Genomic DNA, 25,929 nt, shown 5'->3' with positions numbered 1-25,929 from the left:
AGGCCTGGTAGGAAGGTCTGTGTGCTGGGTGGTGAGTGGGAGCAGAGGGAAGGTGGCTGATACATGGGGCACAGGCTGGAATAAGGAGGAGGAAGATGGGGAGGAGGAGGAGAAGGAGAGGGAGAGGAGGATGGGGAGGAGGAATAATCTGTTCAAGTTCAGCCTTGGGAGTCGGGGGGAGGACACTCTGTCTCCACCAACCAGCTCAGGCCATGGGTGCCTGTCCTACCTCAGTCAGCTAAAGCCTAATTAAGGGGCACTGAGCACAGACACAGGGACCCTCCTGCTCCAATGATGTTATTAGAGACGGACATCGTCTCAGCTCCCCCAGTGCCGCACGTAACGTGGCGGGTGACGGGTCAGCTTGGAGAGAAAAGGCTGTCGGCTCCTGGACTCGTCAGGAGACAGCGGGAGAGGAAGTCAGCGAGGAGAGGCCTGGGGGTTTGCAGTTAGGGATCCAGAGGCTTTGTTACTCCACGGCTAAAGCTGTGAGCTGCATTTTGAACAGTCGGGAGGGGCAATCTGTGGTCTCAAGACAGAGAGCAACTGGTGGTCTCCAAACGCATCTGTCCCTCCTACTGCCCCACTTTGTGAAACCCATTGAATAGCAAGCAACCTGAATCAGGGCTCTAATCTAAAACAAAGCCAGGAGACTTTCCTTAAGGACCCAACTGGTCCCCGGGACATCATGGGAGCTAAACAGAATGTCCCCCAGAGCCCGCCCGCGCACAGGAGTATCTCTAGAGCTGCGACTGCTTCACCCGAGTCAGGGTCCTCAGGACAACCTGGGGCTCATCTGATGACACCCTGTCCACCAGGGCTGTGCCTTTACATCAGGAGGGCAGCAGAAGCCATGGAGAAATACACGTGTACGCATACACTCATCCCTTACATGCATAGACATTCACACATATGGGCACACACATATACACAAATGTGCATACACATGCATGCACACACAAAGCACTGTGGTGGAAGATGAGGTCCATGCATGATCACAACGCTGAGCTTGATTGTGCTTTCAAGGTGAGAAAGATCCCTGAGACCCTGGAAATGGGTGACAGGAAAGCTGTGTGGCTTCTGGCTGCCGGTCCTCCCTGTGTCCCCACCATAAAACAAGGGTTAAAAGAACTGATTTCTAAACGCTTCTACCTCTAAGGTTTTGTGATGCTATGTAAACTGCTTCAATTCAACCCTGCAAAGTAACTACTGCTATCTTTGCTATTAGATTTCTGGATAGCCAAGGCCATTTCCTTGGAAATGAACACTACAAATGGGTCTGGTGGCCTTTTGAAATGTGGATGCAGGCCCTGGCCTGTGTGGCTCAGTTGGCTGGGTATCATCCCATGCACTAAAAGGTCGCCAGTTCGATTCCCAGTCAGGCCTAGGTTGTGGGCTTGAACCAATCAATGTTATACTCTCACATGAATATTTCTCTCTCTCTTTCTAAAAATAAACAAACAAACCCCACTTCAAACTCCCCCCCCCAAAAAAAAAAACAAAAACAAAAAACAAAACAAAAAAACATCAATAAACTATTCTTTAAAAAAACAAAAAAGAAAGTGAAGGATATTTTTCCTCTTTGGAAAAGTCAAATATGCTCCCCTTGGAAAGTAGGTCTGATCACTCCGTGGTCCACTGGGGACCACAGTCACATCTTCTTGCCTCCTCTGCCAGAACAAGAACACTCCAATGAGCAGTGTGTGCACACAGGGACCATGGTCATTCTAGGAGACACAGTTTAACAAACTGTTCAGGATCTACAGGGGAACACACCAAAGGACTGCTTCCATTGGAATCGAGTGTTCATTTCTGTCCCATGAGTAACACTCTGAGACTCTTAACCTCTCTAAGATTCAGTTTGCTTATCTATGAAATTGGGGCACATCATATATTTGCAGAAGATGTACCCCCAGAATAGAGGAAGCTCTGAAACCCCAGAACACCCCTGTGCAGTATGATGTCCCCCATTTCCCCAAATGCGCCCTTAATAAAAAACACTGTACACAGAGAAGTCACACTATGCTGACAGGTATGTGGCTGGTGGCAGAGGAGGCACACTCACTAACTAACCAGTGACTAGACTCCCCACATCAGCTCAGAGGCCCAGCTCCAAAATGGTGCATGGGCCTATGGCCAATTACTACTGCAGGAGAGTTACATGGTGACATGGAAGGTCTGCCGCGCTCTCTGCACCTGGTGTCAGCGGCAATCACTGCTTCTCACACACCTGTGCTGCAGGAGGGGTGCTCCCCTGTTCCGTCCTCAGTTCTCTCCCAACTTAGTGTGTCATTAGTAGTCGCTTTATAGCAGCTTCAGACTCCAGAGTCTCTTAGGGAAGTTCTTTAAAAGTGAAGTGAGAATTCGTGCCTGAGGGCTCTGATGCCTGCCAGGCCACAACAGAGCTATAAATTCTGGATCTGCCCTGTAGCTGTTCTGATTTTTATCCAGAAAATTATTACATGGTCAACACTCCAGGCCCATAAAATTAGCCAAATATAAGGGAGATGTTGTATGGTTAAGCTATGGGAGGCTGCCTGAATTTTGAAATTTTCCCCTTTGAAATCAGATGTCCCCAAAGAACCCTTATTAAAGTCTATTGACTACCATGAAATATGCAGAAGTGTTTATGTGCCTGGGGAGGCCTGGGCAGGCCCCAGTATGCCCTCAGTAAGGCTCTGTCACTGGTAAGTTGTGAAACTGTAGAACCTTTGCTTTGGACTCTGAAAGGGTGATGCCCTCTTCTCACACCACATCCAGTGACTTTAAAATCAACAATCAGAGACCCTTTCCTCCCGAGGTAGCTGAAGCCAGAGTGCCTTTGAAACTATTAAAGCCCAAATCAACGCAGAACAAAAAGATGGGGAGTTTCTTTAGTCCTGGAGAAAGAATCAAATAGACTATCCTTCTCCTCTGTGCTCAGAAAATAAGAAATGCACTTATCTTAAACCAAGAAAGATCTCAGAAACAAGCAATAATTTAATTATGGTGAATCACCAGATTCAACACAGAATTCGTAATGGACCAACACGGTTCAACTAGTCACCACTGGGTAGAGAGTCTTAAGCCACCTCTGGGCCTGTGGGAAGAGTGCTGCATTTGATTAATGATGTCTGCCACCATGCATTGCCATTCCTGATTGGGGGAGGGGGGTCATGTAATCTCCATTAGGGGCATGTTGTGGAGATGGAAAGCTACTTCACAAAGTAAACTGTTGGCAGGTTTTTTTTTTCAGAATTGTTTTCAACATGCTAAATCCCGACAGGGCCGGGCAGCAGTCACAGGCACCTCACAACATGGCTGATCTGCGCAGTGATGACAGAGATGGCTCTGGGTCATCGAGGTGAACCGCAGTCTGGGCTGGGAGCTGGCACACTGGACACGGGCCCTCACTTTAGTCTGCCTGCTCCTCAGCGTCAGGAGCCCTCACGGATGCTCACAGGTTCCCTAAGGGACCTTCTGGTCTCAGCTCCTCATCTGTAAAGGGAGGCCATGGACCGTCACAGGGGTGAATGACAATACATTTAGGGTCACACTCTAAGGCTCTAAGGGGGTGTGATAAATGTTAGTTATGCTTCTGCCTCAGTTTCCCAGGTGTAATGTGGAGGAGATAATGATACCTGTTGTCCTCACTGGACCAATCAGAGATGAATGGGGCCACACAGACTTAGAGCATCTGGTCCATTGTAAGTGTGCAATTCTGCCACTGTTTTGTTTGTTTAAATATATTTTAGTTGATTCAAAGAAGAAGGGGAGAGAGAGATAGAAACATCAATGATGAGAGAGAATCATTGATCAGCTGCTTCATGCATGCCCCCCACTGGGGGATCGAGCCCACAACCTGGGCATGTGCCCTTGACCAGAATCAAACCTGGGACCCTTCAGTTCGCATAGGGTAATGCTCTATCCACTGAGCAAAACTGGCTATGGCTGGGCTGCCACTGTTTTTTTTTTTTTTTTTTTTAATCCTCACCAGAGGATATTTTTTCCCATTGATTTTCAGACAGTATGAAAGGGAGGGCAGAAGGGAGAGAGAGAAACATCAGTGTGAGAGAGACACATTGATTGGTTGCCTCCCACACATGCCCTGACCAATCCTGGAGATCGAACTTGCAACTGAAGTACATGCCCTTGATTGGGAACTGAACCCGCTACCCTTTGGTCTCCACTGAGCCACCCACTGAGCAAAACCAGCCAGGGTGTGTTTTTTTTAAACTAACTAAAGCTCATACTTTATTCAGAGTTCTTCCGTTTTTCCCTAATGTCTTTTCTGTTTCAGGGTCCCAGGCAGGGCACATTACATGTAGTTGTCGTGTCTCCTTGGATTCTCTGCACGGGACAGTTCTCCGCCTGTCCTGTTTGTACTGACTGCACAGCTTTGAGGAGCACTGTCAGGGGTTTGCAGCATCTCCCTCAACTGGGACTGGTCAGACATTTTCCTCTTGATCAGACTGGGGTTGTGGGTTTGAGAGGCAGACTCCAGAGGTAAAGGTACAACCATCACCATTCCTATCACAGTTGGCTGACCTCAGTCACCTGTGGGGTCTGTCAGGTTCCTCCACAGTACGGTCACTCTGTCCCCCTCTCCATCCTGTATGCTCTGGAGGGTCCTCACTAGGATCAGCCCCCAGCGAAGGAGGGAGGCATTCTGCTCCTTCCTTGAGAGTGGAGTATCTCACAGACACCATATGGGACTGTACACGGGAGACCATCTCTTCTCCCCGAGCCATGCTATTTCTGTTATTCTTACCTCCTGTGAAGAGATTCTTCCTGTCGCCGGAACAGAAAAACAAAGAACCAAAGGGGACAGGCCACACGCAAACCCAACTTCAACAGAATCCCAGCCCCAGTCCCTGCTGTCAGGGAGGCCAATCCCAACCCAAAATCTTTGTGGAAGTGAAAGGCCGGGAAGGTGTGCCCACCCCCTGGCTCTGTGGTCGGTGCTGGGAGACTCACCATGTTATGCTTGAGGATTCTCTGGACCACGGGCGTGAACACCTCGATGACCACCATGGACCGGGGCCGCTCTCTGCAGTGCTGGGGAGACAGGAGGACATGGTTGGCACTGAGCCTGCGGCCCCTCGCCCAGGAGCTCAGCACGGGGCCTGGGCTCCCTGCTGAACAGTGTTGCATAGCTCTTTGTTCATATTTTTGGAGGAAGAAAAGTGGGTGAGGAAGGAAGTTTAGTTTGCTTTTTATTCTGATAGTAAAGTCTGAGCGTGTATCAGGTGGTGCGGGAAGGCGCGGTTCTGACATGGCCCTTGCTTGGTGCGGTGAGACTGCAGCACTAAGACCCAGCGCAGGGCCTGGCACAGGAGCTCCACGTAACCACTGCAAGAACACTAGGGGTGTGGCTTTTCCATTGCTGGCTTTGACAACCTGCAGCAGTTTGCAGGCCAAATACAGCTCTGAGTGTTCCATCTCACGGGCATGGCGCTTTGATTTCAAACGGAAACTGAAGGCCTTCAGGTGGAGCAGACCAGAGCTCACCCCTGTGGCACACGCACAGCCTGCCTGGGCCTGAAGGTGCTGTTTCCCAGCCCTGGAGGAAGACGCCGTTCTTAGGATATTAGAAATCAGGGCTTTCCTGGGGAATTAAGATTACTAACTTCCCTCAGCTCTTGGGGTCCCAGTTTTGAAGTCTGGCAGAAGAGACTGCCCGGCGTGTCCGGAGCTGGCCAGAGTGGACCTGGTGGGGCGGCTCTGTTCCCCTCAAGCTCTCTTCTCTGGAGGGCTGCCTGGTAGGTGAGGCATTGAGGCTGTGGCTTTACCCTCCTCACCCCCGGGGGGAAAACAGCCAGAAGGCTTACAGGCCCCCCGGGCTGGGACCCCTTGCTCCAGGAGGGAGGGCAGCCTTCTGTTTTTAGAATCAATGGGGAGTACTACCAGGTAGTGCCCAAAGCAGGGTTTGGTCTCATCACTGTTTTTAATCTGCACTACCATTTACTCCATTGTGCTAGAACAAGACTGTAAACCATGCGATCTGGGAGAAACCATACAGCTGAAAGGAGACAAAAGGCAGATCTGGATTAAACTGGACCAAATATCAAGAGAAGAGAGGACACCAGCTGTGACAGGCGAGAAGCCCACGCACTGGGTTATCTGACCCATCCTCTCAGGGGCAGGGAGGCCCATCCTATCTGCAGTCTCACCAAGCTGTTGCGGGGCCTGGATATAGCACAGGAGCCTGACGCCTGTGTGCAAGCATGCTCTTGTGCGCGCGCACGCGCGCACACACACACACACACACACACACACACACGCACGCACACACACGCGCACACACGTACCACTGTAGAGTCGGGCACTCATCCACTTGGACCCCCCTTACCTGCTTGGACTGGAGGGCACACACTGGCACGTGCCCACATTAAGAAATGTACCCTGGGCATTTCCAGCCAGCAGTCTGGGCCCACCCTCTGCTCTGTGGGTCGCTGAAAAAGGTCTCCTGATGGAGAGATAGGGCCAAAAAGGATGACACAATCCTGTCTCTCTAAACCTCGTATCACCTGACAAACACAGAGAGAGCGCACACTCCCTGAGTAAGGGCAGGGATGGGGCAGTAGGTGTACCCCAGTGTCCTTTCCTTCAGAACCATCAGGCCTCCCAACGTCCGCTCTGCCAGGCCACGTGGGAGGAAAGGAACGCAGCGAGGTGAGTCACTAGGAGAGACCAGGGCAGGGCTGAGAAGCAGCAGACCTAGGCCCTCGCCTTTCCAAGGACATTAAATTATGACACAAAAAAATCACACAGCAAAGAACAAAAGCAGATTGTGTTCAGCCCCAGGCCGCTGCAGTGAGCTGGCAGGATGAGGGATGCCTGGTCCCCGGCATGCCCTGGACATGTTCCGAGTAAATCCCACTGCGAGGCTGGCGCTGTGTCCCTGGGAGCGGGTGTCCCGCTCCGAGGCTCCTCCCAGCTAACCTGGCATCCCCTGACTGCTTTCCCCGCTCAGGAAAGCCCCACGGCCATGCCCCCACTGTGGGCCAGCTGGTGCTCAGAGGAGCCCTGGCTAAAAATAACCCAGCTGACGTCAGGAGCCCAGAAAATCTGCTGCAAACTTCTCCCAAGACAGCCACAAAGACATTCCAAGGAAAAGCTGGACACTCCTCCCGGACCCTGTGCCTCGATTATCACCTGTGTGACCGAGAGGGGGCTGCAATCCTAAGAACAGGGTACCTGGCTTGCCTTCCAGCTGTGTCCAGGGCAGGGCCCTGGGTTTTGGACAAAATGTGCCAAGCCAACCCCCAGCGCGCACACAGGGAGGCAGGCTGGTCCTGCAGACGCAGCCCACTTCTGCCATGCCATACCTTGCAAAAGAATTCACAGAGATCTGGTGGTGGATGGTTGTTTTCCAGCAAAGGGGCGATTGCCTGAAAGACAATGAACCCAGCGTCAGTCGGAATCTCTAGAAGGAAGCGCACGGCGGTGAGTCTACACAAGAGGGATGACTCATGATGGAAAGCACAACCTCCCTGTCACCCTCTCAGCAAAAAAAACGCCCCCTCTCTAACCTACATGCCGGGACTCCTAAACTGGGGGCACATGGATCTCTTAGAGAAGGTGATACAAGCTCTGGGATGCCCCCCAGAAACATGCACATACAATGATGCATGTATCTTTAGGGTTTTGTGACCTGCTGGCATCCCCTTGGATTACAGTCCCTGACAATGAGGCAGGATCGTGGCTTCGAGCCAGGCTTTGGGGCAGAGTCCTGATCCTGGTGCTCACTGCAGTGTAACATTAGAGCGAGTTACTTCCTGTCTCTGAGCTCCCGGGCTCCCACCTGCAAAGTGGAGCAGAGCTGCTGTGAGGGTGAGAGGTCACATGTGCACCGCTGACATTTGGGCTGGTTGTTCCTACGGTGGCAGCTGCCCTGTGCACTGGGATGTCTAGCAGCATCCTTGTCCTCGACCCACTAGATGCCAAGAGTGACTCCTCAGGCAGTGGTGACAATAAATACATCTCCAGAGATCTTTGCTTTATATTCAGGAAGGTTGCGTTATTTACTGCCCCTTGAGTTCATTTCTCAGGAGCCTTCGTAAGCCAGCTGGACAGTAATTGCTGGTTCCAGTGCCATTCCTGTGCAAGGGTCCCCTGGACTGCATGGTGTTTGATTCTCCATTTTTCTGTCCCTTTCATAATTCGTTTTAATGAGTTTGCTAAACTTCACATTCAAATAAAATTTTTGGACAATTAAAAGGTATGTCCTGACATTGCCAAAGATACAATGTTCACAGGAACTGGTCCCAGCTGAGAACCTCTGGTGCAAGTGCCTCTCGCAGAGCCTGCAACAGGCCAGTTTTCAGGAAATGTAGTTACTAATGGTTAACAGCCACATGAGGTCCACTCTTCGTCATGCTTGCCGCACGGGGCACATTAGGAAACAGGAAGACCCTGGGCCCAGCAATGGGATTGCCAGGCTGTGTGACAACTCAACTCAACCTCTCTGGGCATTAGACTCTAGTCCATAAAATGGGGAAAATGAGTGGCACTGCTTCACAGGGTTGCTGAGGGAATCTGATGAGAGAAACTCTAGAAGCTTTGGAGTCTCAGGGTTGGTATAAGCCCACTGCCTGGAGCTCAGCATGTCACTGACACCATCCGCACAGCAGGAAGGGGTGACAATTTTGCCTGACTCCCCAGGAAGGCTCCGTGATGACATGGCCTCTCCACAGCTCAGACTCTGCCTGCTTGTTTCAGGGGGTCTCCCTGACCTGCCCCCCTACAGTGATGCCCTTGGATATGGGTAGGGACCCTGGCCCAGTCACATAGGTGAGAGCCCTTGGGTGAAGAAGGAGCCCCTGACAGGGAGGCCATGTCCTGCTGCACCAATGATCAGGCCCATAGGAGCTGAAGACGAGGCCGGAGTCTTGTTTGTCCAGGGCTGTGCATGTGCCTATTCAGATTTAACTGCTGTGAAATCAACAATTTTAACTGAAATAAAATGTAGAATGCATTCCTCAGTTGCACTAACCACACTTCAGTAGCCTCATGAGGCTGGTGGCTGCCATTCTTGATGGTGTAGACAGAGAACATTTGCACACTGAACATTCTCCTGAATAGTGAGTCAGTGTCAGACACCGTGGGGAGGGGGGGGGGGGGAGAGGGGGAGGGGTTCTGCTGTCCCCTCCAACGTGCTGGCTGGGAGGAGTGAGGTCATAGCAGAGACAGTAGGACAGGGAGCCGCTGCCTGGCCCATGGCTCTGCCACATGCAGGGTGCACCCCCTGGGTTGAGCCCCTTTAATCACATTGAGCCCCTCTTTCATGGGAATGAGGTAAGGAATAGAGGAGCGGGAACAAATTAAGCACCCATAGGTGTGGGTTCGGTGCTTCCATAGCAATTCTCTCATTTGACTGCCAAACTCAGTGAGGTCAAGCAGTAGTTACTTCCCTTTACACAGATACAGAGACAAACTGTCAGGGAAGTTACAAAGCCTGCCCTAATCACAGATTGATAATTTTACAACATATAATTAATAAAAATGCTTATTTTTATGTAGAATCTTTCTATGAGCTAAGCATAATAGGTGTATATTAGCTCATTTAACACTTTCAGCAGGCCCTATAGGAAAGGCCCAGTTGTCATACCCATTTCATAGACGGGAAGACTAAGGCTTAGAGCGTCAAGTTAACTGGAAGCTATCTGAATGGCTGCCTGGTTAAATAACAATATCCTTGAGCCAGTAGAAAGAATGGGGTAGGCCAGTGGTCCTCAACTAGTGTGACTTTGCCCGCTAGGGGACATCAGCACGTGGTGACATTTTTTATTGTCACCACAGGGGAGTGCTACTGGCATCTAGAGGGCAGTGGCCAGGCATGCTGCTCAACATCCTACAGTGCAAACAGCATAGTCCTCACCACAAAGGATGACCCATCCCCAATGTCACCACTGCTAAGAGTGAGAAACCCTGGGGTAGTAATGCATGAAAAGACTTGAGAGAATTTCTAGGATATTTGTTAAGGGAGAAAAAAAAAAAAAAAAAAAAAAAGCAGAACAACACACCCAACATGACATCATCAATGTTAAAAACAAAAAGCAGCCGAAACCGGTTTGGCTCAGTGGATAGAGCATCAGTCTGCGGACTGAAAGGTCCCAGGTTTGATTCCGGTCAAGGGCATGTACATTGCTTGCGGGCACATCCTGGTAGAGGGTGTGCAGGAGGCAGCTGGTCGATGTTTCTCTTTCATTGATGTTTCTAGCTCTCTATCCCTCTCTCTTCCTCTCTGTAAAAAACAATAAAATATATTAAAAAAAAAACAAAACAAACAAATAAAACAAAAAACAAAAACACAACTATATTTGTCTGTGTGACTCTGTCAGCATTGGAAACCTCTAGGGCTATCTCTGAAGAGGATGCTGGGATGGGGTAAATTTTTTCTTTTTACTGTTCAAATATACTCATGAAATACTTGCAAAATCAAAGATAATTTTAATGAAATTAAATAAAATTTCAAGTTCTTCCATTACTCACCCAAGGTCACAGCTAGTATGGGGTGGGCCCTAGGTCTGCACTTGGCTCTGAACTTGAACCCACATTTGGCTTTAAACCCACTTTCTTGCCGGGACTGGTTTGGCTCAGTGGATAGAGCGTCGGCCTGCAGACTGAAGGGTCCCGGGTTCGATTCCGGTCAAGGGCATGTACCTTGGTTGCGGGAGCATCCCCAGTAGGGGGTGTGCAAGAGGCAGCTGATTGATGATTCTGTCATTGATGTTTCTAACTCTCTATCCCTCTCTCTTCCTCTCTGTGAAAAATCAATAAAATATATTAAAAAAAATAATAATAATAAAAATAAACCCACTTTCTTCACCAGCCTGGGGGAAGGCAGCTGGCATTTGGCCTCCAGGTCCACATTCACCCAGTGACACTCCAGCTGTTACCAACCAACAGTTACCTATTGCATGGATGCCTGACTGACTGACTGAATAAAGCCAACTCAAGTTACTTGTAAAAGTACTCATAAAAAATAAGTTCATAAAAAAATACCAGCCCCGTTGGGAGAAGACTAATTGCCAGTAGGCCAAATCAGATAGTGCAATTGCTGAAATGAAAGGAGCTGCAGAGGGCTTCATGGTAATGGACACAACATTGGGAACAAAGAATGCTGAACGGAGGGCTGAGGGCCAGACCCCCAGATCAGATTCTTCCCTGTTCTCAGGCATCCCCGCTGAGCAGGAGAGCTCAGCCAGGCCCAATTAAGGGGTCAGCCCAGCCAAATTAGCTGGCTAAATGCAGCCTGCATTTCTCGGACCAAAATGTCTTTCCCAGGCTTGTCCTAAGTCCAAAGCCCTTGCCCCTCCTTTCCAGGGCCAAGGCACATAGTGAGACCCACAGGTGTTGTCAGAAGAGAGGAAGATGCCAACTGCTTGCCTGGCATATACTAGTACATTTCTACCTGTTTCTCCGCTAGCCATTCTCACCACTTTCCTTTGCATGGACTGGGCCCCTGCCTGGACTGCCTTTCCTGGGAGATGCCTACCGTTCTAAGACTCCGTCTGCTCACCTCCTCCTGGAAGACTCTGCCATCTTCCTCCCAGAACCCTCCCTGTCCTCTGTGCTCCTCTAACACCCGAACAAATTTGAACCTCTGACCAATACGTGATTATCTGTTGACCTGCCAGGTCCTTCTAGCTCATAATAAATCCCTCAATGGTAGCTTCATATCTATGGATTAGAGACTAGTGTCTGGCATATACTTGTATTCATATGTCAACAAATGCCACATGTCAACAAATGTTTGTTAAATTATATTGTTAGTTAATAGTATATCAGAGAAAGGGGGTGGTGGGTGACTGGGGTGCCCAGGTGCATGCTCCCTGGTCTGGCCAGAGATGGCAATGGGTGGTCAGGGTGGAACATGGGAGAAACCTCTGTATTTTTAGCAAATACTCACTGAGGACCTACTATGTGCCAGACACTGTATTGGTGCTCCACAGAAATTGCTGCTTTTACTCTCAGCAATAAAAGGCCTAGGGCTTATCTCCTTCGGTGCTGATAGGACCCAGCTGGGGCAAAGAGGATGACTGTCCAGACTGGGCTCATGAGGGCCAAGTAGTTGGGTATCCAAAGTCCTAATTCAACTCAGAGGGGTATGGTGCTGGGATGTTGCCCTTGTTTCAAAGGCTGCAGCCATGGGACCTCTTGGGCAGGTGAGTGTTCTGGTCCTGTCCCAGGCACACAAACCTCTGCCCTCACTTCCATTTCAAGTTCTGCCTCCCTGCTTTCCACTTCCTTATGCTTTATGCTTTGGTGATGTTGATGTTTCAAAAAGATACCACGTTGTTTTAAATCTCTGTTTACATTTTATTTCCTCTTTCTGGAATGCCTTTACTCTGTTTTGCCACCTGGCAAACTCCTATTGATCCTTCAAAACCCAGCTCAGACATCACTGTCTCCAGGAAGTTCTCTGGCTTCTTTCCCAGGTGATTTTGTCACTTTACTCTCTACACAACATGCCTCTATTTTTGCAGTGATCTCATTTGTCTTCCTACAGTAGATGATGAATCCTTGGGAGGAGGGGGCTGTCTTAGTTATCTGTGGATTCAGCATATGCTTTGCACCCAGTAGTTGCAATTTCATTTCTTTCCTCTCTCTAGTGAGAGTCATATTTCATAGCTTAACATCATCAAGGAAGATATTTTACCCCTGAGATGCTTACATCATAGTCAAGTCCCAGAAAATATCATCTCACTTTTCGTACCAGAGGAAATTAAAACAGTTTCTATTTGTGGGTTAATTAGGAGACATGGCCTGTGCAAGAAAGAAACCGGCTACGTTTCCACCAAGGGTTTTGCCTCTGAATATGTTACATGGTTTCTGCTATCTCCTGCCTTCAACCCCCTCTGCAGACTCAGGCCAGAGGAGGCGATTAAGGCACATTTGCTACAAACCTCAGAGACTGATAATTATATCCCCCCAAAATCAATTGGACTCTGAAATGTGCAAAAGCAGGAGCGAGACATGTCTGGCTTGAGAAAGAGACAGCCGAGCCAGGTCGCTGTGTTAGTGGGAAATGCTGGCGCCTTCAGAATTAACCCAAACTGGGGAAGAATTGTGGGCACCGGGAGAGCGATGGCGAGAGACTTACCACAATGATGTTTTCATGCTCCTGGGTCGTCAAGTTTGTGTTCTAAAGGATGGAACACAGAAAGCAGGAGGAAAACAAAAGGAAACAAAAAAATATTAATAAAGTGGAACATTTGTATCCTGAAGGACCACACAGTTTCAACTGTTTTCAGCTTATTAGTGCACTACTGTCGCCCGTTCTTAATTACACAGATCAGAAGCCCCTCAGAGGCAGGGCTGGGACAGGAGGAAAGTACACCTTGGGGCAGGGGAATCAGGTTATGAGTCCCTGTTTGCAGCCTGTGAGTCATGTGAGGCGGACAGACCGCTTATGAGTGAGACTCAGTTTCTTCTTCAGTACATGGGATCCTCTTTGGGCTACAGGGACAGGATATACGCCACTTGGAAGCCGGAAGACAGGTTCATAATAAACACATGAAGAACACTTTTCAGTCTTGACTCTCTGCTGGAGTCTACTAGGAGTGGCATATATATTATCTCAGTGGTTCTCCAAACTAGTTCCTAGGGAACATTAGTGTTCTGTGCGTTGGCCCAAGATGTGTTAGCTAAATTTCAATTCTAACAGTTAATTTTTAAAAAATAATATTAAGTTGAAGGGATTAAACTTGCTTAATTTTTAGGCTTTCCCCTCAATCTGGATATTTCACAATTGGTAGCTGTACTGCCATCCTGTGAGCATGCGAATAAGGAAAGAAATGAATATGCAATAAATGAGAAACCATGAGAAAACTCAGAAATGGCCACTATTGTCTTTTTTGCTAGCTTCCGGGCACGTTCTGTTTTGTCTGTCTTGATAGACACAGGCTCTCTTGGGTGTTAATTCACATTTTCTAACAGAATCACGTATGCTCTCATAAGATGCCTCATCACTGGACAGGAATGGCAAGATTGACTGTTCTGGGTTCTAGAAAGAGCCCACGACACCCACCACCTGGACAGGTCCAAGGAGCGCTGGGATATCTAATGAGCTTACACCCGCTGAAGCAAAAGAAAAGCTAGCACACTGTGAATCTGCTTTTGTCCAGCTGCCGAGGGATGAAGGTGGACAAAGAACCATGGTCATTGTCTGAGCTCCACGAGTCTCCTGGTTCCCATGGAGACAGCCTGATCCGCGATGCTTAGAACCAGGGAACATTTGGGAGGATGTTTTATGGATTCCAACGCCTTTTTCCTTTTGTGGATGTTGGAGTTTGAGCAGCCCATTGAGGGTAGATGATTAAACTTCAGTCATTGTTCAGCTCCAAGTAGATGAAAGCCCGGCTTTGGTCTGGGCTTTGTTCTTTCTTCCCTAAGACTAACTTCCTGTCAGTTCGCTATGCCTCAGGCACTGTGTGAGAGCTTTGTAATACTCATGCCACCCATTTCTCTTTCTCATGTCCATTCTCCTACTATTTCCTACTGTCCCAACAAATGAGCTACCTGAGTGAGACTCAAAGAGGTATGGCCGCTCACCAGGAACACAGCTAATAGTTGGTGGAGTGTGGAAATGTAAAAGTGAGCTCTAAATGCCTGATAGTGATTGTCACAGAGCGTGTGCTGAAAAGGTACTAGTGTCACTCGGAGAAGTGGAAGCCTTACTGGAGGAGGTGCCACCGGGCTGCAGTCCTAGCTCTGTCCCTTACCAATAGCCGTGCCCCCTGACATGTAAGCACATGAAACATCTGAGATGGGAAAGAAACCCCACCAAGCAGGTGGCCACAGTGTCATCGGCCACCTCTGCCATCATCTTAACAATGAGCCTGACTTTATGCTGGTGGACAAGACTGGTGGGGTGGAAGGGGTGGGCCATGCGGTCTTGCAGTAAGAACTACACAGCCCTAAGCTGGAATGGCATGTCCAGCCTCACTGCACGCTTGGCAGGCTGGTGTCTCTGGACCTCAGTTTCCTCACCTGTGAATGGAGACAGCAGGCTCTCCTCTCAGGGAGAAGGCATTAAAGGAGATGTTGAGTGCTGGCACCTGGCACCTGGCCAGCACAGAGCAGCTGCTTCCGAAAGATGAGCTGCCTTCCCTTCCCCACTGAGAAGCAGCCCCTGGCCTGCTACCCTTCTCTTGCTCAGGACGGAAGCCTGGACTTGAGGTTGGGCACATGGCACCTGGCCTCCAGTTCCAGACCTTGACCCTCAATCCTTTCAGAGCCTGAGTCTTTATGCCTCTGCGGAACACAGCTGGTGTCCCACCCGAAGACACATCCTCTGCTCTTCTGCTTGCAACCGTCACTTCCTCTGGCCCCTATGCCCTCCCAGGGTGAGGGACCCTCTCAAGGCAGTAGACAGGTAAGGCCTGGGCCAGTTTCCTGGACCGGCAGGCAGTGACCAGGCCAGGCCTGAAGAAAGAAGGCCAGTCTAGGCAGCAGGGAGCTTGTGTGCAAGTCAAGAAAAGTGTAGGCACTGCCCAGGGAACCAGGGCGTCAGAAGACAGGGACCACCCTGGAGGAGGGGGGGCGCATAGAAAGAAGGGGACAGAAGCATCACTCTGGTGGCCATGCATAGTTTAAATCAGGATTCATCAACTCTATAGTGTCCCCAGAGGACCAGGCAGGCAAATAAACAAGAGTATTAATATTTGTGAAGTGCTTAGAATAGCGCCTGGACAGAGTAAACAGAAGTGTGTTTCCTAGCGCCCCTTGCCTTCTAACAAACAGTGTGCCCAGCTCCCTGACTGAGTCTCCCGTGTCTGTCCTCTGCCAGGACGTAAGCTTCAGGAGGGCAGGGGCTTGTCTTCACTCAAATGCCCAGAATGGCGCCTGGCCCACAGCACACACTCAGAGCGCTGGCCGACTGGCAAAGCAGACGGCTCAGGTGGGTGGTGCTAAGCATCACCAGCTCTAAATAGCTGCCAAATTTCCTGATTGTTTTTAAAGAGAACTTAAAAATTCTCATTTTGGTGTATAATCTCCTGATTTTAAAAATCCTGTGCACATTAAACAACGTATAGCTGTAGGCTGTGGGGGTGATTAGGGCAGAAAGACATTTGCTTGGACCACTGGAGCTGAGGTGGGCCAGTGCTGGGGGAGATGGAGACCGGCAGGGACTCACCAGCCCAGCACCATGGGGACAGGAAGCAAGGAGTGTGTGTGTGTGTGTGTGTGTGTGTGTGTGTGCGTGCGTGCGTGTGTTGCGGGGGGGGGGGGGGGGGGGGGGGGAGGGGAGGGGAGAAGGGGGAAGGGGGACTTTCCCCGATGTGCTTCTGTGCTCCTTTTTAGGAATGAACTAGGGAATTCTGAAGTCAGCTATTACCACCACCACCAGCCCAGCCTCAGGACCACAACCATACCACCCTCTCTCCCTATCCCCAGTTCAGTCGTGGGGCATGGCAGGGGAGTGACAACTGTCCCTTCATCCCTGCCACAAGCCTAGGACAGCTCAGCTGGAAGCACTGGGCAAACCTTCTCAATACTTTTGGATGGCTGGGGGGAACCCCTCACTTCCTTAAAGCAACAGGAAGATAAGCTCAAATCCAATTCTGGTAGAGAGTTGGTATGCAGGCAAGTAAAAGGAAACAAAATCATTTAAATGGGGGTTCGGTAGGCACACAATCCAGCAGGGGGAAGTGTCTTACCTCTGAGAGCAGTTTTGAGACAATTTCCAGTGGGGCTTGGTTGATGGAGTCATCTTGCAGGGGGGATGTCAGGGCCATGTCCACCAGAGTTCGGATCTCCTTCAAGACAACCTCCCAGCGGCTTGGGTTACTCAGGACTTTCTTATATTTGTAAATCTTTTTCTGGTCAGGAGAAAAAGATACAAACCTGTTATCGATATGCTGAGGGAAGAAGATACAAGATGATCAAAGAATCAGACAGTTAGGATGCAAAAGGCCCCAAGAAGCTGTAGTCAGGGCCACGCTCTGCCCTGAGAAAGTGACAGGAAACAGGCAGTCTTGAGTCACCGGTGCATCTGCAGACATCCAGGCCTCCAGAACACAGAAGAGTAATTTCTATACTATTTCCAGTGACTTTAAAAAAGAAAAAGAGATTTCTCTTTGGATAGTATCTTCTGCCAAACTTACTCCCCAAGTATTCAAACGCAATAGGAGTGGAAACATTCCCGGGTCCACAAAGGGACGTTCTTTGAGTTGGAAGCACTGCTTCTGCTAGTCCGATCCAAAGGGGTGCCCCTGAGGAGTGGGGTACAGCTAAGAAACAAGACGGATAGGGTGGGGGCAAAGAACTCCACTCCAGCCAAGTGGGCAGGGAGCCCACAGTGGCCCCCAGGAAACGAAGGCCATCTTCGGCTCCCTCCTGGAGAGGCAGAGGGAGACAGGAGGGAGCATTCTCACCTTCCTTCAGGCGCTAATTGGAGGCTGAAGCCAAGGGCTGCTGCCTCCCTGGACTTGAGGCAGAGTTAGTTCCGCCTCTCTGACATCATGGAAACAGGAGCCCTCCCTCTGAAGGCGGAGGTCCCAGCCAAATCCCGCCCCTTCCCTGTCCCAGCTTGCTGGGGAGCCTCTGTCTAACTGGATGAACTCCTTCATTAGAAGCCCTGCTCCATGGGGAAAACCTCCTTCAGTGTCACTGTGCCAGCAGCCAGCTGGGTGACATGCCCCAAAGTCTGAGCTAGGAAAGGAAGGAAAAGAGATCAGAGTCCCCCACTGGCCCCCAAAGCTGACCACTTAGCATCTGAGTTAAGAATGACAAGGTGAGCCCTAGCCCTAGCCCTAGCCAGATTGACTCAGTGGATAGAGTTTCAGCCTGTGAACTGAAGGGTTCTGGGTTCGATTCTGGTCAAGGGCACATGCCCAGGTTTTGGGCTTAATCTCCAGTGCAGGAGGCAGTCAATCAATGATTCTTTTTCATCACTGATGTTTCTGTCTCTCTCTCCCTTCCTCTCTGGAAAAAAAGAAGAAAAGAATGACAAGGTAATTTTGGAACCCAACCCCTTACAGAAAGTATTTGGGAACACAGTCCATATCAAACGGAGTAGTAACTTGTGCTGAGCACTGTGGTCCCACCACAGTTTCAGTCCAGAGTCGGGCACACCTGACTCTTTCTATAAAGTCCTTCACTCACTGAGCCTCAGCTTCCTCTTTTGTAAGTTAGGCATGAAAATACCTTGCAGCCACATGAACCATGCAACCTTAATAAATCCTGGACCCATATGGTCAAGTCTCTGTATGGAGTTACTTTAGAGAGCATTGTCCAAATTAGGACAGCCACCGTAACAAAAAGGGGAATCCGGATACTTAACCAGTCTCTTTTGTAAAACTTTAAAAGGATGAAATATACAACCCACAGCAACACAACAAGTATCCCATTTTCTTCACACTCCATGATTTCGGGAGCTTCTCACTTGTTAATCATATCCCTATCACCACCAGCATCACCCACACAGTAAACTCACAAAGTTTACTGCCCCCTCAGCACCCAGATCTTTCCTGTGTTAAACCAGCTTAGCTTCTCTCTCCTACACACAGCATTCGTCCCCTCTGTTCCCATCTCCTTCTCTTTGTCTCTGCCTTACCATTCTCTGCCCGGTCCCCATCGAGAACCAGAAAGGGTCAGAGGGCCAGAAGGGCAGAGGAAGACGGCATAGTTTTTATCAGGTTGGGAGAGGAAAAGCCCAGGAACGTTTCCTTGCCAGTCATTTTGGACCCGAAGAGGCGCGGGAAGGGTGGTGGAGGAGAGAGAGACATGGGTATTTGGTGAGCAGTATATTTGTCCTTGATGAGGATGGTGAAATCCATGACGTTAATACAAGACGCACCATTTCTTTGAGGCTTTCCTAGACTGTAACCAGCTCAGTCCTAATTTCCATCAGCCGAGCCTCCCTGACTGATCTAAGCAAACACAGTGCCCGAAGCCTAATGCAGTGGAGACACTTCCCAAGGCAGAACCCAATCCATCCCAGGAGACAAATGCTCCTTTGAGTCCGGGACATTGCGGTTTCGCTCTGTAGCCAGAGAACTGCTTAATTTTTAAATGACCATTTAAACATGCCATATATTAAGCCCCAACAGAAAACCACAATGATGCACACCCGTGTCTTTCCACAGTAGATTCTAGGTTTAAACACGGTCTGAGCTTTAAGTGCATTCTTTCTGATCACCTGCAAGCTATTTACTTTTGAAAGAATAAAGACTTCATCATTTTTTTTTTTAAATGATGAATGCTTATTGTAAGAAATTTAAACCATGCTGAAAGCACAAAGGGAAGGATAAGTGAAAAAAGGCCTCAAAAATCCCACATCTTAGAATACAACCACCATTAATCTTTGGTGAGCATTATTCCAGCCAACCCTCATTTAAATCTAACTGCCTGCAGCCAGCCTGTGAGGTGGGTGGTCGTGAGTACAGTCCCCCACTGGCCACTCAGACATCACTGAGGTGCAGGGGCAGCAAGGCCCTGGCAGAGGGTTCAATGGGCGCCACCAGCCTCAGTGCAGTTTCCAAGGAGCCCCTCGTGGCTGCACTCAGCCCCGGTGCTCACTGACAGCCCCTCCTTACAGCGGGGAGGTCGACAGCTCTTCCACGAGTGTCTTTGGAACCCAAACCCTTGCTTAAGAGGCACCCCCAGAACAGTAGTCACAGAAGCTGTATTCAAACCAGAAGGTCCCAGGGGCTTTAACAAGGACTAAGATTTAATGAGCACATACTATACGCTAGGCACTGTGCTGGGCACGTATAGGCGTCATCTCATTCCCTCTTCACAGTAACCCCTGGAGCTGGGGACCTGCCACAGGCAGAGCAGCCCTGGGAGCAAACGCAAAGACAAGGCCCAGGTGCAAATGATTTATTTATCTGAGAGGCACTGGAAGATACATCAGAGCATGATGGGGAAGAAAGACTGGGGGGAGAAGGCAGTAAATTAGCAGGGCATCATCAAGCATTATGACCAGACAACTGGCAACGTTACCCACTGGGGGAAGGTGCTGAATCCACCGGGATCCCTAGGAGACGGTTAGATCGTGCATAAGAGATGACCCACCCAAGCAGCAACGAAGCTGCAGCACTTATCCACTAGTTTCCTGGACACCCCAGTGGCTGCCCTGTGCCCAGTGCCCTGTGCCCCAGCCGAAGTGCTTCCACGGCCAGAAACACTCATGCCCCTAACAGAGTTCACAGTGAGCATCCTTCAGAGCAGTGATGCTAAGGGGAGGTCAGAGGGAGTGCTTGTAGCTTCTTCTATAGGACTCTAGCATCCTGCTCACACACAGGGTTACTATCATGGCCAGAGAGGTGACATGACTTGCCTAGGGTCACGCAGCTAGGAAGGGCAATTCAAGAGTCAAAATCGGCTTTGGTAAACTTCAGATGCCCCCTCTTTCTGGCACATCAGCCAGGGCTGGCACAGATGGTGGAAAGGGACAGATTCATCCAGGGACACTGTGAAGAAGGGGTCAAGAATGATGGTGGCATGGGGCAAAGGCCAGGAAGTGCATGAGGCTCTGAGAGCCAGGGCCCAGGTGACCAAGGAACAGAGGAGCTGCAGGAAGGCTGACCAAGAAGCAGAGGAGCTGTGGGAAAGCAGGTGGACAGTGAGGCTGTAATGTCATGGTCATGGGTATGGGCAGGCCACTGGTCCCCATAAGAGGCTTTGAACATCAGGACAGGCTGCCTCAAGCAGAGGGAGGCCTGTCCAGCACCACACGAGCCCAGTCACTACCTTGGGTGACAAATTAGTTCATCTCAGGAACTCTGGTGAGCTCATCTGGTAGTGAATCACAGGGCTGGGATGGGGACACCTCCTAATGCTAGCTTCCAGGCTCTCAGGAGCCTAGCTCTCAGCTTTGCTGTATGGTCCTCCCACTGAGCCTGCTTCCCCAAAGGGGTGGGTTACCTCTTGTTACCCAGAGGTGCATGGGCTGCTGGGATCCTTTGACAGGGGACTTCAAACTGTCTCCTGCTTGTTTTTGTGCTAAGAAGCCAAGAATGATCTTAAATTATTTAAGGGTTATGAAAACAAATGCAATAGAAACCAAATGTAGCCCACAAAGCCCCAAATATTTATTATCTGGCCCTTCGGAGAAAAAGTTTGCTAAGCCCCAGCTGAAAAGGTCAAACCCCAGCCTAGCGGTAAATGCATAGTGCTGCTCAACATTATGAGCCATTGGGGGAACACAGGTCCAAAAGATAAAGGGACACTACTTCACTCCCAGCAGGCTGTTATTAACCAGAAAGACAGACGATACCAAGTGCTGGCAAGGAGGTGGAGAGACCAGGATCCTTGTGCAGTGCTGATGGGAATGTAAATTAGCTCAGCATCACGGGAAAAAAGTTTGACAGCTGCTTAAATCATTAATCATGAATTTATCATGTGACCCAGCAATTCCGTTCCTAGAAATCTACTCAAAAGAACTAGAAAGAGACTTTATATAAGACATGCATGAGTGTACACAGCAGCCTTATTCCCAAGCTGGAAACAACCCACATGTCCGTCAACTGATGAATGGATAAGCCAGATGTGGTCTCTCCAGACAACGAAATAGTATTTGGTAGTAAAAAGGATGGAATTACTCATTCATGCTACAATATGGATGAACCTCACAAATGTCATGCTAAAGGAAAGAAGCCAGATACAAAAGACATACATAGATTCCTTTTATATGAAATGTCTGAAAGGACAAATTCACAGAGACAGAAAGTGGAATGGTCATTGCTGGGGAAAGGTGGAAGGCATGGAGATTAGGCTGCAAACAGACTTGAGCAGCTTCCAGGAGGATGGAGATGCTCTAAAACTGGATTGTAGCGATGGCTGCACACCTCCATAAATTTGCTAAAATCACTGAATCACACACTTAAACCAGGTGAATTCTATTGTATGCAAATTATACCTCAATTAAAGTATGTAAAGAAAATCCCAGCCTAGGCAGGCAGAGAGGGCACCAGACAAAGCTAGGGCAGTACAGTTTAGTGGTTGAGCACAAAGATTTTGCCATCAGCAGACTTAAATTCAATTCTACACTTTACTTCATCTATCCATCCATCCATCCACTTATCCACCCACCCATCCATCCATCCATCCATCCATCCACTCAACTACCTACCCATTCACCCATCCATTCACACTTATCCATTCACTCAACCACCACCTACCTACCCACCCATCCATCCACCCACCCACTTACCTACCCAGCCACCCACCCACCCATCCACTCATCCATCATCCATGCATACATCACCCATCCATCCATCTGTCCAACCAATCAAGCAACAAAAATTACAGGGAACCATCGACTATAATGTGCCAAGCACTGTGTTAAGTACTAAAGTGAACAAAACAGGCTGGTACTCATGGATTTTAATCTATTATTTGTACCTACTTTCCTCATCTGCAATGTGATATGAGAATAACCAACATCAAAGGCATGCCATTCTACTCCATGAAATAATATATATAAAGCACCCAGTACCAATCCTGGCTAAACAGCAGCTCTCATTGTTAACACGTACCATGTCCTAGGAATGAATGGTCTAACGCAGGCAGGACTCAGGAGGCTCCCGGCATCTGTGACTAAGCCCTACCAGCTCCTGAGACAACAGCCAGCAGGAAGAGCCTGCTGCCTCCCAGGAGGAAGAGTCACTCCATTGCAGTTCTCACCATCTTGTCAGGGAGGGAATGTTACCTTGGCAACATCGGTCATCTCTCCGGCAACAGCTCCTACAGCAGGCAACCAGACACCCGGGTTCTTTGGCCTGGGAGAGCAGAGCCTGCTGGCTCCTCCGGAGGAGACGAGCTGTCACTAGGAATGTGTCCCCCCCAGGGAAGGCGTGACTCAGAATGTGCTGGAAGCATGCCTCCCAATGACCGGCTGCTGCTTTGCTGCTTGCCGCAGCCTCCCAGGCTCAGCTCACACCAGCACGCATGCTCCCACCCTGTCATTAAAGGAAGGGCTGCATGGCGCTCCTGGAGCTGCAGAGAAAAACGAGCCCGGGAGGAACCGACTGGCTTTTAGGATTTCTTTACACCGAGATCCCAAAGCTTTGCTGCCACTAACCCCATGTGGCTACTTACATTTAACTTAATTAAAGTGATCTACGACTAAACATTAGTGCCTCAGTCCAACTAGCCACGTTTTAGCTGCTCAACAGCCACATGTGGCCAGGAGCTGCCATGGTGGATGGTGCAGGGAGAGGACACTTTCATCACCACAGAAGTTCTCTGGAGCGGTGCTGTCTTCAAGTGTCGGGGTCCCCTCTGTCATCTCGCCCCCAGAGGACCAGCAATATGCTCATTACTTCCTCCCATTACTCAGGCAATGCTATTTGCTGGGACCAGTATGTGAGCTGCACCCTGTCCATCTACCCAGCCCTCCGTGCCCTCCAGGTGTACAGGCTGCTGTCCCAAATGTCCCTTGCTCAACTAGGGAGAATGACCGGTTGGCGATTTCTCTGGATTTCCCTGATTCTTGCTCACATCTTCAAGGCTCTGATATTGCCAGGTAACTCACCATCACGCCAACCCAGGGTGGGGGCAACATTTTTGGCTTTCTCTATAGTCCTCCTGAAGGGCTTCCCCTAAATCCTTTTGGCATCAAAGATCATCACTTTGTCTTCAGATACAACCTAGGCCTGTGAGTGGTCCATGTGTGTCAGCCCCAAACTGCCCACCTGGCCCTCAGGTCTTAATCATCAACCTCAGAGCAGCTCAGAGACTCTCAGCTTACCTTGTTGCCTCCCCACAGAACCCCTAATTTACCCAGTACAATTTCTCAACTATCACCTGCTGGCCTAACCAATGGACAGAGGCAATAGCCAGAGCTAGAATGAGGTCCCAGATCTAGTTTTCAATCCTGAGCACCCAAGTACCATGCCACTCTGAGAGGCACACCGGAGTGCTTTCTCTGCCCCGAGGGATGCTGCTGCCTCTTTCTGAAACAGCAAGAAGTCCTTTAATTGGAAAGTTGAACTCCAAATATGTATATTGAACCAAAAAAGATCCCAAATAGCCACAGCAATTTTAAGAAAGAAGAACAAAGTTGGAAGAATCAGAATACTAGATATCAAGTTATACTACAAAAAAAAAAGCCATTATACTCAAAACAGCCTGGTCCTGGCACAAGAATAGGCAGTACAGATAAATGGAACAGAATAGAGAACTCAGAAATTGACCCAGGCCATTATGTTCACTTAATATTTGATAAAGGAAGCAAGAGCATACAATGGAGTAAAGACAGTCTCTTCAATAAATGATATTGGGAAAATTGGACAGGTACATGAAAAAAATGAAACTAGACCACCAACTTACATCATACACAATAATAAACTCAAAATGGATAAAAGACTTAAATGTAAGTCGTGAAACCATAAAAATCTTAGAAGAAACTATAGGCAGCAAAATCTGAGACATCTCTCATAGTAATATGTTTACTGATACATCTCATAGGGCAAAGGAAACTAAGGAGAAAATAAATGGGATACATCAAAATAAAAAGCTTCTGCACAGTAAAAGGAACCATCAGCAAGATGAAAAGGGAGCCCAGAGAATGGAGAACATATTTGCCTATGATACATCTAATAAGAGATTAATTTTCAAAATATACAGGGAGCTCATACAACTTAACAAAAGGAAGACAAACAGCCGAAACCGGTTTGGCTCAGTGGTAGAGCGTCGGTCTGCGGACTGAAAGGTCCCAGGTTCGATTCCGGTCAAGGGCATGTACACTGGTTGCAGGCACATCCCCAGTTTCTAGCTCTCTATCTCTCTCCTTTCCTCTCTGTAAAAAATCAATAAAATATATTTAAAAAAAAAAAAAAAAAGGAAGACAAACAATCCAATTAAAAAATGGACAAAGAATGGTAATAGACACTTCTCCAAAGTGGACATACAGAAGGCTAAGAGACATATGAAAAATGCTCAAAGTCACTAATCATTGGAGAGATGCAAATCAAAATGACAATGAGGTACTATCTCACACCTGTCAGAATGGCTACTATCAACAAATCAACAAGTGAATGACAAGTACTGGCAAGGATGGGGGAGGGAGGAAAAGGAACCCTGATGCATTGCTGGTGGGAATGCAGACTGGTGCAGACAAACAAAACAAACAAACAAACAAACAAACAAATTGAAGAATTGAGCTTTGCCTCCCTGGCTGCCCAACTGTGGAGAACAATATGGAGTTTTCTCAAAAAATTAAATATGAAACTGCCATTTGACCCAGTGATCCCACTTCTAGGAATATATCCTAAGAAACCAGAAATACCAACCAGAAAGAATGTATGCACCCCTATGTTCATAGCAGCACAATAATCTGGAAACAGCCTAAGTGCCCATCAGCAGATGAGTGGCTAAAAAAGTTGTGGCACATTTACACAATGGAATACTACACAGCTGTAAAAAGAACTCTTACCATCTGCCACACATGGATGGACCTGGAGAGCATTATGCTAAGTGAAATAAGCCAGACAGAGAAGGATAAGTATCACGTTATTTCACTCACATGCAGATTCTAATGAACAAAATAAACTGATAAACAAAATAGATCCAGAGAGATAGAAGCATGGAACAGACTTACGAACCCTAGAGGGAAGATGTGGGAGGGTGGGTGGGTGGGAACAGATCAACCAAAGAACTTGTATGCATATATGCGTAATCCATGGACATAGGCAATAGGGTGGTAAAGCCTGGGTGGGGAAGGCTAGAAGAGGTCAACAAGGGAAAAAGAGGGACATAGTAATACTTTCAACAATAAAGATTACTACTAAAACAAAACAAACAAACAAACAAATTGAAAAATTGAGCTTTGCCTCCCTGGCTGCCCAGTGACAGTTCCAGACTGGCTGCAGCTGGGTGTCCACATGACATCTACCTGGAGAGCCTGGTCCTGGGGAGACAGGCAATTTGTCTGAAAGAGGGGAAAGTGCCCGAGCACTCAGCTCCCCAAGTGCCCACTAGAGGCGATGT

The 25,929-nt window shown here is 48.8% G+C and overlaps 1 protein-coding gene across 1 annotated transcript in view; it reads right to left on the bottom strand.

The window, feature by feature from the left end:
• CMIP (c-Maf inducing protein) overlaps positions 1–25,929 on the bottom strand; it is a 224,214-nt gene that overhangs the window by 29,516 nt on the left and 168,769 nt on the right. The window contains exons 4-7 of the mRNA XM_084905562.1: positions 16,650–16,811; positions 13,091–13,132; positions 7,311–7,373; positions 4,957–5,037 (exon numbers count right to left, since the gene is read on the bottom strand). Coding sequence (XP_084761688.1) covers positions 4,957–5,037; positions 7,311–7,373; positions 13,091–13,132; positions 16,650–16,811 — 348 coding nt within the window. The remainder of the gene's footprint in view (positions 1–4,956; positions 5,038–7,310; positions 7,374–13,090; positions 13,133–16,649; positions 16,812–25,929) is intronic.

This window comes from Pipistrellus hanaki (genome assembly GCF_964339955.1).
Source record: "Pipistrellus hanaki genome assembly, chromosome: 15".
Classification (NCBI taxonomy): domain Eukaryota; kingdom Metazoa; phylum Chordata; class Mammalia; order Chiroptera; family Vespertilionidae; genus Pipistrellus; species Pipistrellus hanaki.
The sequence above is the reverse complement of the archived record's forward strand: the minus strand, read 5'-3'. Positions and strand labels throughout refer to the sequence as shown.